General features: G+C 41.8%; 1 protein-coding gene across 1 annotated transcript; it reads left to right on the top strand.

Annotated features, from left to right (window-relative positions):
• Positions 1-1,695: 1,695 nt before the first annotated feature.
• On the top strand, positions 1,696-10,886 carry Psmd6 (proteasome 26S subunit, non-ATPase 6). The gene is made up of 8 exons (XM_021181496.2): positions 1,696-1,924; positions 2,471-2,676; positions 5,927-6,072; positions 6,289-6,508; positions 6,640-6,748; positions 8,785-8,953; positions 10,462-10,539; positions 10,681-10,886. Exons 1-8 carry the CDS (start codon positions 1,780-1,782, stop codon positions 10,775-10,777), a joined length of 1,170 nt encoding a protein of 389 aa, XP_021037155.1. The 5' UTR covers positions 1,696-1,779; the 3' UTR covers positions 10,778-10,886.
• Positions 10,887-12,535: the final 1,649 nt, after the last annotated feature.

The following is a 12,535-nucleotide window of genomic DNA, read 5'->3' as shown; positions in this document are numbered from 1 at the left end:
CCAGTGCTCCCAGGGATTAGACTACCAACCAAGGAGTGTACAGGAGACTATACACTGGATCAGTGGGTAGAAGATGGTAGGTGGGGTTGGAAGAGCACCCTCATAGAGTCAAAGAAAGGGGAAGGAAAAGAGGGCAGATATGGGATGGGGGGGGGCTTGTGGAAGGGTTACTTGGAAGTGGGATATCATTTGAGATGATTAATAAATAAACCCATTTTTTGCTTACAAGTGAATTATGGACACTATTTTATTCATATTTCATGCATAGTATGAACCCAGTCTTGAAATATCTCTATACTGGGCTTGATTTAAAGCTCTAGTTCCTCTTGCCCTAAACCCATTCATAAATGTCTTAGGATGCTTCCTACAGAATCTTTCTTGAAAGGATTGATGATCAGTTTCTATACAAAGTTATAACATTCTGATATCATAAAATAGCACCAATTCTAGCACATCCTTGTGTTGTACTGTTCCAAAAGTCAGACATATGGTAACCATCACATAGAGTGTGATTCCTGGATCCACACATCCTTCAAAGGACATCATATTTCATAACCCAGAAGAATTTTGGGCCAGCATAAAAGATCCACTGCAGAAGAAGTTGAGCTTGTGTTCAAAGGTAAACTTCTAGTAGAAGTCTATGCTTTACTGTGGAATTCAACAACTGAGATGCAAATCCTGGCTTTAAGTCGTCTCTGTGGTAAGATAAGTCTCTGTGGTGAGATTCTCTCGGGGTAGCACATTACAGTCATTACAATTGCAGGGCCTAACAAAAGCAAAGGCCAGCAAGTCCGTGCAGCGGGTGTACTAGTTACTTTTTCTTGCTGTGATAAAACGCCATGACCTACGCAGCTCACGAGTTTAATTTGGCTTGCACTTTCTGAGAGTCCTTAGTAGTGGCAGGGGCATAGAAACAGGCTGGAACAAGAACCTGGGAGATCACATCTTCAACCACACAGAGAGAACATAGAAAGAATTGGAAATGGGGCGAGGTCAGAAATTCTCAAAGCCTACCCCAGTAAGCTACTGCCTAAAGCAGGGTTTACACCTTCCTATGGTTCCTTAATGTGTCCAAACAGCACCACCAATGGGGACCATGTGGTCAAATACTGAGACTCAGTGGGACATTTCTCATTGTGTCACACAGTAGGATTTATAGACCATTACCCATTCTGAAGACTCCTCCAACATGTGCACACAAAAATAATATAAGTCACTGAATTAATAACTGGAAACATGGGGTACTGTTTTCTTAGCGTAGGGAGGAATGTGGATTTTAAACGTAAGGAAAATAGGTTCCACGCAGGCCTTGTCATGTAGCTGGTGTGTAGCCTTAGCTGGCCACTTTTCAAATCTCGCTATGTTCCAGTTTGTTTGCCTACAATCTGGACCAAAAGAATCACTCCCTACTTCAAGAATATTAAAACAAAGATGGCCCTGGAAAATTGTTTTTATTGTTTTTCTCATCTGTGTTATATTTTAAAACTGTTAGCGCATTTCCAGATACTTTCCGTTGCAAATATTATATAAAAACGAAGACAAAAAAGATACTCAAGAAATGAAAGTTGGGCCCAACTCTGACCTAAAGGGACCTAAAGAAAAAGGGAACAGCGCCAAGTGCTCCCGCCGATGTCCAGCAGGGGACGCTGCAGGCGGCGGAGACAGAGACGCGACCGGAAGTCAGACTGGTGGCTCTGGGGACCTGCGACGACTCCTCCTGCTTCCGCTGGTGGCCCAGGGCTGTGCTTGGTTCTGTCAGCCCGCTCCTCTGCTGTAGCCATGCCGCTAGAAAACCTAGAAGAAGAGGGACTGCCCAAGAACCCTGACCTGCGCATCGCGCAGCTGCGGTTTCTGCTTAGCCTGCCGGAGCACCGCGGGGACGCGGCGGTGCGCGAGGAGTTGATGGCGGCCGTCCGGGAAAACAGTGAGGCCCGCGAGCGCCGAGTCAGCGGCCTAGGCGGGGCGGTCGGGGTGCCTGGCGGGCGTCTCCGGTCGAGGCTTCATGGAGACCCCTAGGGAGGCCTCCTGGACCCGAGAGGGGCTTGCTTGCCTTAGTGGGTTCTTCCCCGCCGCCAGACGTTCAGGGAAGCCTCGGGTGCTTGTCTCGGCTGGACTCCGGCAAAGGCGCCGCGGCTTTAGTGATGCCTGTCGGTGTTTAGCTGCCGGCCAAGGGACAGTCAGGGTTCTGTCCCTAGTAGTCGAGTCGAATCAGTGTCCTTTCCCTGACATGAGGGACTCCTTTGGAACAGGAGCCGACCAGAGCAAACTGAGGATTCGATTCCCCTCCCTTTGGCCTTAGTCGCGATCAGTCCTGCTAAGATCAGCTCTCAAGCAGGCTCCCAGCTTCAAACCTTAGCCGTCCTTCCCAGGCCCACAGTTGGGAGGCGTCTGCTAGCTGACCTTCGGTGGGGTGGGAACAGCGAGCAGAAGCTAACAGGTTGCCTCATAATGCGTGATTTATGGCTTTTAGATATGGCTCCTTATTATGAAGCCTTGTGTAAATCCCTCGACTGGCAGATGGACGTGGATCTCCTGAGTAAAATGAAGAAAGCAAACGAAGAAGAGTTGAAACGTTTGGATGAGGAGCTGGAGGATGCAGAGAAGAATCTGGGAGAAAGTGAAATTCGAGATGCAATGATGGCAAAAGCAGAGTACCTCTGTCAGATAGGTGACAAGGTCAGTGGGATGCTCTGCCCTCTCTGGGTAGGTGACAGGGTCGGTGGAGATGCTCTGCCCTCTCTGCAGATGAGAGATCCTCCCGCTTTTCTGGAGGTACAGACCAATGTTGTTCATCAGTGCAAATGAGTAATAGCTCACTGGATAAGTGCATCTTTTTGTTTTAACAAAAGGATAATCATATTTACCTGTACTGAAGAGTCAGTACAGGAACAGTAGATGCATGACAGTGTTGCAGCACCCAATTCCCTGCTCTTAACAGAGCAAGGTTTGTGTTAGTCTTCCTTACTGTGTCATTACAAACAGATGCCCGTGAAGCTAGAGAGAAGAGGCTTGGTGGTTTAAGAGTATATTCTGCAGATCATCTTGGAGTAGACCTAAGTGCAGTTCCCACCAGCTCCCAGGTATCCGATCCCTCTAGCCTCCAAAGACATCTGCATTCTTGTACACATGCCCCCAGACACACATACACATACTTGAAAATAATAAAAATACTTCTCCAGAACAAAACAAGGGTGCAGAGGTTTTGCCTCCTCTGTTTACAACATTGGGGTCATTTTCAGTAGTAACTTATGTGGTTGGGAAGCAAATATTGTACATTTTAAAAGGTTTACAGCTGCCAGGCAGTGGGGGCGCACGCCTTTAGTCCCAGTACTTGGGAGGCAGAGGCAGGAGGACTTCTGAGTTCAAGGCCAGCCTGGTCTACAGAGTGAGTTCCAGGACAGCCAGAGCTACAGAGAAACCCTGTCTCGAAAAACCAGAAAATAAAAAACAATTTTATTTTACAGTAGGAGGCTGGAGTGATGGCTCAGGGGTTAAGACTGTTGGTTGCTCTCAGAGAGGGCCCAGGTTTGATTCATATCTCCATATGACATCTGACAGCCCACGTTAATAATTCCAGTTCTGGGAGATCCAATACTGTCTTCTGACCGCTGCTGGCACCTACCAGGCAAGCGCCATCATGCACAGGCATATATTTAGACAGGATACTCAAAGACATAAAGTAAATCTAAAAGAATTTACACTATTAATACTTATCAGTTAAGGGTTGCAGTCATTTGGGTTTTTCTTTGTTCTGTACCTTGAGAAATAACTAACTTACATAGCTCTTTGATAGCGCAGTTATGTACTTGTGTATGTATGTCTTGTAGAAAATGACTAGTGAACATGTATTTGTGTGCATGAGATCACTGTATGTTCCACGAATCCTCCTCTTCCATGCATCTGTCACTGCCTCTCAGAGAATTTTGTTAACGTTCTGGTTCACCGCTACCCCATCCACTTTTTGAGTAGGTTGTCTGTTCAGCTGGTAGGATGCACGAATTGCTTCAGCTGGTTTTGCTTTAACCAGCTGTAATAGTTGATTTTTCTTAAACAAATTGCTGTGGTGAAAAACATGTTCATATGTCTCTTAGTATCTATATGCTAGTGTTTTGGCGGGCTTTTTTTGTTGTTGTTGTTGTTTGTTTTTTTTTTTTAAAGATTTATTTATTATATGTAAGTACACTGTAGCTGTCTTCAGGCACTCCAGAAGAGGGCGCCAGATTTCATTGCGGATGGTTGTGAGCCACCATGTGGTTGCTGGGATTTGAACTCTGGACCTTCAGAAGAGCAGTTGGGTGCTCTTACCCACTGAGCCATCTCACCAGCCCACTTTTTTGTTTGTTTTTGTTTTGTTTTTTTTCTGATTTGAGACAGGGTTTCTTTGTGTAGCCCTAGCTGTCTTGGAACTAACTCTATAGACCAGGCTGACCTCAAACACACAGAGATCTGCTTGCCTTGGCCTCCCAAACTCTGGGATTTAAAGTGGTATGCCTCCACTGCCCATACATGCTAGTATTTCTTTAGGATACTGTTTAGTCTTGGGTGAAATTTCTGGGAGAGTGAACACTTATTTTCCTATGTGTGGCCATTTGTTCTAAGTAATCCTAGTGCTGGGTCTACTCTTTAGCATTTGAATGTAGGCTGACATGGTTCTCGTATTTAAAAATAGTGTAAGCTCTTGGATCAGATGGCCTGGGTTATATTTCCAGCCTCAATAGTCATTATTTACTGCAGCTGCAGTTTTCTCATGCAAAATAGGATGATGTGTTTCTACCTAGTGCTGTTTAAAGATACAGGGAAAGAGTTTAGAACTGCACTAGCCCAAAGAAAGGGCTTAAATTATAAACTGTTGAATTTTAATTTAAAACTTTAAAAAAATTTTTTAAATTTAGTAGTGGTCATTTTAAAAACTTAGAAATATAGTGGGGAAAACCCTTGAAATGTAGTATGAGTGTGGTTTGGTTTGAAAAGGTGGTCAGTGTGTATGTGACTGAGTGACTTGAAGGTTTTGTTTCAGGTCTTGCATTTAATCGTTGTGGCTTAGTCAGCATTGGGTGATTGCTCTTTGTGTTAAGGCTATATTCCTTCTATGTTGGCTCACAGCATTCTCCCCAAAAGAATGTTCAGGTTTTTTTCTTTTACTGACTGTTTCTAAATGTTTAATGGTTGCAGTGGTTTTATTATTAGTTGTATTTATCATCAATTTTTTGACGCTTAGTTCATTGCAGGTGTTAGTATAGACAGTCTTGTTATCTTTTAACTTGAATCATGATTACCTTTATTTTTGATACAAAACGGCATAAAGTCACCTACTATTTTAACTTTACTCTGCAAACTTGCAGTCATCCATTTCTTCCCAAACCCCTGGTTCCCTGGTGAGAAACAGTATTGCATTTCCAGGTCTGGGTACCAGGCATGCTCACTGCTGTTCTGACGCTTCCTTTTATACATTCATGAAGTGTGACTAATAATTGTAGAACATGCTATCCCGTTATGTCTGAAGAAACACCAAGTATAAAAGTGATTTTTATCACTGTTCTTGCAAAGCAGTGGAATCCCTTTCTCTCAGTTGAGATGAGATTGCATACGCATCTATTGAGTGCTCGAACCAGTGACATGAGCCTCTTAAAATGATTAAGAATTTATAGTGAACTTATTTGGAAGTAATGCTAATTGTTATAGGCAGAAATACAATTTCTATTATGTGCTTTTCATATCTTGTCCTCAGAATGAAGTGTTCCCTGGGCATTGTCAATACTTTCGTCAGCTAAAGGAACCCTTGATCTTTATCCCTATGACCCTTTCTTTCACTGGCATCTTACTTCAGCTCTACTTCTGTGCCACCAGCCACTCTCAGGAAAATCCTGGAAGCTGATGGCTTTGCTGAATTGTGTACTTTTAACCCCTTTGATCTTGAATTTGACAGGAAGGAGCTTTGACAGCTTTTCGAAAGACATATGATAAGACTGTGGCCTTGGGTCACCGCCTGGATATTGTATTCTACCTCCTAAGGATTGGACTCTTTTATATGGATAATGACCTCATTACTCGAAACACAGAAAAGGCCAAAAGGTACAATTAGCAGTGGATATGACCCTGGAAGTTATGGGCTGTTGATAGTAAGTTATTAATAAGTTGGTAGGCCCACATTTCCCCATTTTGTTTTGCTTACAACTGTGGAATTTGGTCCAAGAGTTGACATACTTGCTGAATAAAATACTTTACTTAAACTTTTTTTCTTTAAAAAAAAATTTATTAGCATTATGTTTCTGTTGTGTTTTTTGCTAGCCTAATAGAGGAAGGCGGAGACTGGGACAGGCGAAACAGGCTGAAAGTGTACCAAGGCTTATATTGTGTGGCTATCCGTGACTTCAAACAGGCTGCAGAGCTCTTTCTCGACACTGTTTCTACATTTACATCGTATGAGCTCATGGATTACAAGACATTTGTGACTTACACTGTTTACGTCAGTATGATCGCCTTAGAAAGGCCGGACCTCAGGGAAAAGGTGAGAAACCTTAACATCCTTTTAAAGACTGCTCATGCTTTCCTAACGTAAATACACAAAAATCATTACAATATTCATTTTTTTGTTGTTTGATTAATTGATTGATTGATGGGTTTTGTTTTAATACCCAGGTCATTAAAGGGGCAGAGATCCTTGAAGTGTTGCACAGTCTTCCAGCAGTTCGGCAGTATCTGTTTTCTCTCTATGAATGCCGTTATTCAGTTTTTTTCCAATCATTAGGTAAGGATCTGACTTCATCTAGTCCTGTGGGTACATAGCACAGCAGGGTATAAGAGAGGCTGCAGGTCTTAATACTTAAGTTCTGCCTATTGTGCTTAGTTAAGGCCAGCAAACTTGGTGTGTTTTATAAATTCCCAAATGTGACAATGATGTGTGTTTTTGATGCATGTGTGAAAGTCTTTCATGTTGCTTCTCTTCTATCATGTGAGTCCTGGAGATTGAACTCAGGTCATCAGGCTTGGCAGTAGATGCCTTTACCTGCAGAGCTGTGCCAAGGAAGCATCAGACATGGCCCTGGCATCTGATGAAGGGGTAACACTAGAACTAGGAATCTTGGCTGCACAGACATCCAGGTCTGTTACCCAAAGACAACAGAGACAAGCACAGGCAACTGAAAGCACTCAGTCTCTGAGAGGTCTCACAGAAGGGAAGACCAAAGTAATCATAAATATGACGCAATGGAGCAAAGCAAATGAAACAGAAAAAGGAGGGATGTCCAGTGACCATGAGACAGGGTGGAAGGGAGCAGGCTGCACTCTCGCCACAGTAAAGTTTACGTGACCAGTAAGATTCCCTTTTTCTTCTCAAACTACCAAGTTTTATAAAAATGTGGGGATAGGTTCTTTCAAATACTAGAAACTGGTACAATGTTCCTAGGGACAGCATGGTCAAGGTATACTGATATTTATGCAAAGTTCAATGTCTTAGACTACCTACATGTTCAAAACAGGATGACTTTTGCAAGGTTGAGCTGAAATCCTAGAAACTTTCTATCAGTAGACAATAAATTCAGGCTCACAGTACAGTCAGCATCCCTTCAACAACTGGAAGCTGTCAGCAACTTCACGTATTGAAACCCATGTACTTAGGCCATGATTCAAACAGCCCACCATCGGTGTAGTGACATAAAAAGCTGCTCCGTCCTACACTGTGACAAGGAAAAGCAAGTTGGAGAGTAGAATATGAAATAGAACTACAATATGTCCGGAAACTTGGTAACTGCTGCCTGAAAAGAAATACTTGCAACACCATGTTAGTGAAGACTGTCTACTGGTTTATAGGATTCTGTTGGAAAGTTGTCTAGTGTGTACCTAATTTTTTTAGTTGTTAAAGTATTAAGTACCAGGAAGGATTGTGTAAATAAATGTGTGTGGTTTGGGAGAGGGAGATACAATGCTTTTCACTTGCTGTTATACTCAGTTTCTAGAAACAATCACACTCTATGTGGCAGAGGATTCTATTCTTCCCCTTGTTCAGCTTGTCTCTTTCTATTTCTGAACTCAGTTAGTCATCATGATTTGGGACTGTGCTTACTAACATTGTTGTCTAATAATGTTCTCTGCTTAGGCAGTTTCTCAGAATTCTTTCCTGCCCACTGCCCCAGGAAGGGCTTCCCAAACATGCTGCCTCTGCCATTTTCTTCATAGAACTTATTACTTGCATCATGGTTTCATAACCAGAGCAGAAGCATATAGTATCTAGTAAGATAATTTATATTCCTGTAGATTGCTCATTAATATCCTATATACACCTTTTTTTTTTTTTTTTTGCTTTTTTTGAGACAGGGTTTCTCTTTATAGCTCTGGCTGTCCTGGAACTCACTCTGTAGACCAGGCTGGCCTCGAACTCAGAAATCTGCCTGCCTCTGTCTCCCGAGTGCTGGGATTAAAGACGTGCGCCACCACACCCGGCTCCTATATACACTTTACTCTTCAATTTTGTTGCTACATCAGCCTTGTTAACAACTTGTCCTTAAACTTTACATTTTTATAAGTTTCATCACTCTTTATTGCTTATTTTGTGACTTTGTAAATATGTCTCTTTTTTGCTTTTGTTTTTCATTTATCACTCCCTCCTGCTTGGTATAATTGTAAATGAATGTTATAGAATTTTGCTTCATTATATAAAATGCGCCCGCCCAGTTATGCTGTGATCTGGGTGACAGTTCACTGACCTGTCTTTGTTGGATGCTGTGAGAGGACAGCAATATGTAGAGATCAGAGCTTCTGGGTTTAACGTCATCTTATTTATTGTAGCAATCGTGGAACAGGAAATGAAAAAGGATTGGCTTTTTGCGCCTCATTACCGATACTATGTAAGAGAAATGAGAATTCATGCGTACAGCCAGCTGCTGGAATCGTATAGGTCATTAACCCTTGGCTATATGGCAGAAGCTTTTGGTGTGGGTGTGGAATTCATTGACCAGTAAGTTTAACAAATTTATGTATCTAAACTGCCTTTTAATGTGTGCTTTGTACATTTTCTGAGTTTACACTGCTTCCTTCAGTTTTAAGGAAGAGAATTTCTGAACTATTATTTTAACAGTAGCATGTGTACATGTCTGCCTTCCTCAGGATACAGTTTCCAGTGAGATGAGCAAAGCATTGCTTGAGTAATTACACAAGTTTATATGGCTACAGATTTTATATCTTATATGTAGTGGCATTTTCTCTGATAATGTCAGAGTTACAATTTTCGTTAGGTTGGTGACAAAATGTGAGACTTGAACACTGCAATCATTGATTCAACAAATACTGAGCTGTTCATGTTTGGTGCTCTTGTAGATGTCTCTGTGACCTTCATGCAATTGAACACTGCGGGAGTGTAGAAAGGAGTGTAGACATTGGGAACTGTCTGCCTAGATACAGCATGCCTGAAGAGGCTCGGGAGCTTGCTCTTCTTGAGAATTGTCAGCCAATTGTGAAGATCTCCATATACAGAAAAGGGAAAGAACAAAAAGATGAGAGCAAATTCAGATATCTAGCATGGCTGCGTCATAGCTGAGGAACAGCAGTTGACTTGGGGCCTTATAGTTCATGGTGTAGAGCTTGGATTTTGAGTCTGTGTGTTGTGCAATCCCACTGAAGGGTTTTCACCATGAGAGCAACAGTTACATCCTGTGTCTTACACAGTAAGGGAACCTAGGTAATAACTGGGCTGTTCAGTAGCACAGGCAATTTTAGTGTAGTTGAAGATGTCTGTGTGATAAATGTTGATGGTTTGTTCACAATGAAGAATAGAAAAGTGATGGTTAAAATTAAGTTGTTTTAATTCTGATCATTCTCTTGTGGCATATAGTTTTTCATTATATTTTATCATAAAAAATTCAAAGAAATTTTAATTTGTATAATGAATTTTGTTTTGTACACTTTGTGTATGAGTGTGAATCTGTCGATCTGGCTGGCAGGGACTCCCGCAGCATCTTGAAATCTGAGGTTGCCGCTGCTCCTCCCTCTGGTTTCCTAAAGCATTCGCTGGGAGTTAGAGGGATGGCAGGTCTCAACCCAGACGCTTGCAGGTGGTGTACTCAAGTGAGCATGGCTAAGAGCTGCTGCAGTCCTTACATCAAACTGGAGTGGATTGAAAGCAGCTTTTGTGTTTCATTGTGTTCTGGGACGGCATAAGGAAGCGAGGGAAAGTATTAGGAAAGAAATGGGCTGTTTTTCTAGTACAGGCAGCCGTTGCTTTTCCAGTTCAGGGTTTATTGACTCTAACAATTTTTTCCTATATCTCTGAGCACTTTTTTTTTCTTTTTCCCATACTTGTGGTACTTTTTTTTTTTTTAATAACTTCTAGGGCCAGGTTTATTCTAGTAGATGACTCAAGCCTGCAATAAATCAGACATGCCAGTGCTGTGCATCTGGTAGATCTCACCTGTAAGACAAGAGTTCTGTTTTTCTAAACTAATAGTGGATATTCTTCTTCTCAATCAGGGAGCTGTCCAGGTTTATTGCTGCTGGAAGACTACACTGCAAAATTGATAAAGTAAATGAAATAGTAGAAACCAACAGGTATCCTTATTATCTTAATCATTTGTTATTGCTGAGAATGGGGTAGTTTTAAGTGCCTGTGTGTGTACAAGTAGGTTACCTCTTGTCAGGGAATCATATGGCTGCTAAATAATTCATTTTTTCCCTTTACTTTATTTATAGACCTGATAGCAAGAACTGGCAGTATCAAGAAACCATCAAGAAAGGAGACTTGCTGCTAAACAGGGTTCAGAAATTATCCAGAGTAATTAACATGTAAAGCCACTTTACAACGTGTTCCTTTACAGACCTTACTTGGAAGCTTTTCTAACTTCTTCACTGTGTGCCCACTTCAACAGCATCAAATAAATATGTCATTTGTTTCTTTCTGTTTCATTTTTTTTCCTAAACATACATGTCTATAAGTACTGGGTCCACTAATGCCACTTCAGTTATTAATGAAAAATGCTCTGTCTTTTGCCTGTCTGTGTGGTCCACAATCTGGAGGTTATAGTCAGACTTAGTCACCAGGATTCTGCCTATTAGCAAGTGAAGGGAGCTCATAGAGCCGTTCTCTCTTGGTTTAAAGTACAGGGTTCCGGGTGCTCCAGACCACAATGCAGCAGGGTTCCCACTGAATATGAAAGAAGATAAGTAAGTTTTTCTTGCACTCTAACAAAACTAAATACATTCTCCCTCACAGAAGCTTGTATGAACTGGACTCCAGAATATGACTTAGCTAAAGACAGATTCTCAAAATCCTGTAGAAATATTAGCAAAATGAATATTTATTTTGGTCGATCCTTGTAAGCAGGGGAGTCGGGAGGGGAGGTCAGTGCTATAAAAGTATAAAAGCATATAAAGGGAGGGGTACAGGTTATGAAGGGAACTCTACTCTGAATTACACAAGTGAGACATGGGGGACACTGGGGACATGTTGAGCGAAGGATGACCAGGTTGGACTTAGTGTTTTCTTATGTCATTGTGTATTGAGTGCTTACGAATTAGAGGCAACAAGATTTGCTAAACGATTAGTGAGATAGGAGAGGCTAAAAGAAAATGAGGTGAAGATCCCGTAAGCCCTGAGTTGAAGGTGACTGTTATCTTAAAGCATCCTGACGGAGGCAAACCATGAGTTCACCATAAAAGGCAAGGGAGGGCAGAGAAAAGTTCCTGGTGTTTTAAGAACACGTTTATTTATAGGAATGAGAACACATCTCACCTGACTGAAAATTGGTACTAATTCAGCATTTCTCCATGAAAAACTCTGCAGTGATCGTTACAATAGGATAGAAAATCATGACAAAATATTACATTATCTTCAAAGTCAAGATCATGTCCTCAGAAAGAGTGGTCCCTGGTATGCAGTATAGGTAATGTTATGTATTGTCAGACTTGTATTTGGAAGGAGTTTCTTGCAGCTCCAGGATGTTGGATAGGAAGGAGGCAGCCTGTTGGATATTCCTTTTTTTTTTTTAATATTTATTTATTTATTACATGTGAGTACACTGTAGCTATCTTCAGACACTCCAGAAGAGAGCATCAGATTTTATTACGGATGGTTGTAAACCACCATGTGGTTGCTGGGATTTGAACTCAGGACCTTTGGAAGAGCAGTCGGCACTCTTAACCGCTGAGCCATCTCACCAGCCCCTGTTGGATATTCCTAAAGTATTTAAAAACAACAAGGTAGGGATTTCAAAGAAAAAAAAACTCTTTAATTACCTGATTAATTTCTTCTTGGCCTTTTGGTCAAGAGTAATTATAGAATATATTTAGAAGTGAAAGAACTATGAGTCACTGAGTGCAGTCTCTGTAAGAACGTGTGTGTTCCTCAGCACTAAATCAAATCCCTCCCACTCAAGGCTTAGGGATCTCCTTGGGAGAGCAAGTTTCTATAAGCCAGAGGGGTTGGGGGACTGACTAGAGCAAGCTCTTCTATGAACATAAACACGGCTCATGAAGTCAGGCTGGGAAGAGGTGCAGGGTCTGCACAAGTATATGATGGTTTCCAGTTTACTCTGAGTGTAGGCAAAGG

Source organism: Mus caroli, chromosome 14 (assembly GCF_900094665.2).
Source record: "Mus caroli chromosome 14, CAROLI_EIJ_v1.1, whole genome shotgun sequence".
Taxonomy (NCBI): Eukaryota; Metazoa; Chordata; class Mammalia; order Rodentia; family Muridae; genus Mus; species Mus caroli.
Note: the sequence above shows the minus strand (reverse complement) of the source record. Positions and strands in the feature narration are given on the sequence as shown.

Excerpts from the sequence above, each read along its gene's own strand:
- Psmd6 (XM_021181496.2), top strand. The coding sequence starts at position 1,780 with ATGCCGCTAGAAAACCTAGAAGAAGAGGGACTGCCCAAGAACCCTGAC. Across the intron at positions 6,509-6,639 it reads GGCCGGACCTCAGGGAAAAG|GTCATTAAAGGGGCAGAGAT; the intron begins GTGAGAAACCTT and ends TTTAATACCCAG. Across the intron at positions 6,749-8,784 it reads AGTTTTTTTCCAATCATTAG|CAATCGTGGAACAGGAAATG; the intron begins GTAAGGATCTGA and ends TATTTATTGTAG.